Source organism: Saccostrea cucullata, unplaced genomic scaffold, assembly GCF_032062105.1.
Source record: "Saccostrea cucullata isolate Sc308-1 unplaced genomic scaffold, CSIRO_AGI_Scuc_v1 ctg19184, whole genome shotgun sequence".
NCBI classification, from domain to species: domain Eukaryota; kingdom Metazoa; phylum Mollusca; class Bivalvia; order Ostreida; family Ostreidae; genus Saccostrea; species Saccostrea cuccullata.
This window is the reverse complement of record NW_026939158.1, coordinates 3008-4822: the sequence shown is the minus strand read 5'-3', so window position 1 is coordinate 4822 and position 1815 is coordinate 3008. Positions and strand designations below refer to the sequence as shown.

At 34.2% G+C, this 1815-nt stretch overlaps 1 protein-coding gene across 1 annotated transcript; it reads right to left on the bottom strand.

The window, feature by feature from the left end:
• Nucleotides 1-598: 598 nt before the first annotated feature.
• Nucleotides 599-1493, bottom strand: LOC134252333 (uncharacterized). Its single transcript, XM_062734772.1, has 2 exons — nt 1310-1493; nt 599-1015 (listed from the first exon to the last, which is right to left on the bottom strand). The coding sequence occupies exons 1-2, from the start codon at nt 1428-1430 to the stop codon at nt 768-770; spliced, it is 369 nt and encodes a 122-aa protein (XP_062590756.1). The 5' UTR covers nt 1431-1493; the 3' UTR covers nt 599-767.
• Nucleotides 1494-1815: the final 322 nt, after the last annotated feature.

Sequence of the window (1815 nt, the reverse complement as noted above, 5' to 3'; positions counted from 1 at the left end):
GGTATTAAGTAACCAAGCTAAGCAACTGCTCAGCATATTGTTATGATGATCAATGGTGCCTCTTTCAAAATTGTGAATGCTATAACATCTGGCTTGAAACATGAATCAAATTCAATAACTGGAAAGTTGTTGCATAATGCTCAGGTGACCTATAAGGCCCATGGCCCTCTTGTTATACCAAATATAAGCCAAAGTGGTAGAAAAATTCCATGAAAACAAAATTGAAGGGATAATTTCTTGGGGGCTAATTGCATTTAAGATATCTATAGCTTAAAAAATATGTTAACAAATAGCGAGTAATTTACAAAAAAGAGTGCACAAGAATCTCAAATGCACTTTAGGCCTCCCAAGATTAAGCTTCTTTTTCCAACGTTTGGGCCTTCGTCGTATCCAAACAGTACAGCCAGGTCCAGAGAGGGGGGTAAACAACTAGAATTTTGTAGATCAATGCATTCCCGAATGGACATTTTCCAATTAATCTTAGACCAATCAACTTTTCTTTAAGACATATGTACATACTTACATCCAAGCCCCTTTACTTTCAAAATGATTGCATGTCTTAGTTTAATATTTGCAAAATGATAACTTTAAACAACACTTTAGTTGAAAAGCTTTACAATTTAATAGTATATCAAGTTTTATAATGAAGACAAATAGCAATGCTATCTGAAAACATTTCTTATAAATTTCATACAGGATTCAATGTTGAGTGATTTACGGAATTCCGATGATTTATGGCCATGACGAACCCCCGATAATAATTTGAGTCACTTGTCATTTTGGTCTTTGATTAACAGTGTCAGCAGTTTTAACAATTCAGTACCTTCCTCCTTTTCTATTTTGAACATTTCCATTTCCATTTTCTGCTTTCTTTTCTCTATTTCTAGTTTTCCTACTTCTGCCTTCTTTCTTATTTCTCTGTCCAACTTGATTTTATCTTTAAGATAGTTGGAGATAGCATATTTTATCCATCTGGATTTTACATTCCCTTTTTCACCACCTGTGCAAGTGTTATCTGTAATCATGTATATCAACATGTAAAAACTGGATAGTTTACAGCTAGAAAATATCAAAATAGATTGAAATCCATAAAAAAAACTGAAACAATTAACAATTAGTAATTAAAGGTGACTCTCGATCTCTCGAAATTCAAGGGACCGCAACGAAAGTTCGAGAGATTAGAGGGTTCGAGAGATAGAAAGTAAATAAAATCCGGAATTTTCAGTTCTGATCATTGATGTTCTTCTATTATAGATACCGGTCAGCAGATTTCGTTCACAGTGACGTACTTAAAATTTTACAACACTACCTGAGTTGGTAACATTAACATAAACGGACGCCAGCACTGGTTCCGGAGAAGCTGTGTGTGAGCATGCGTAAATTCCAGAATCATCTAGTACAGCTGAGGGCTTACTCAAAGTTGTGAACATCTTTCCCGAGGTCACATTGTACAAAGAACCTAAGAGAAACAGTGATGTTCATTCGTCTATAATTCTATATTTTCATTAATCCATTATTAATCACCCTTTTAAAGACTATTATTATCGTATATTACTATGTGCATTAGATTGCCTTTAACATATTTAAGATAAATTGAGGGGGTTTATTTGGCTACTTAAATATTGGAATTGATGCTTTATTTTCAACTTTATGAATGAATTTACACAACAAAGACTTTTGGCGCTTCCTATGATTATATTAAAAAAACAAGAGCATTCCTTTTTAGCTCACCTGAGCTGAAGGCTCAAGTGAGCTTTTCTGATCAAAATTTGTCCGTCGTCTGTCGTTGTCGTTGTCGTTGTTGTTGTTGTCGTC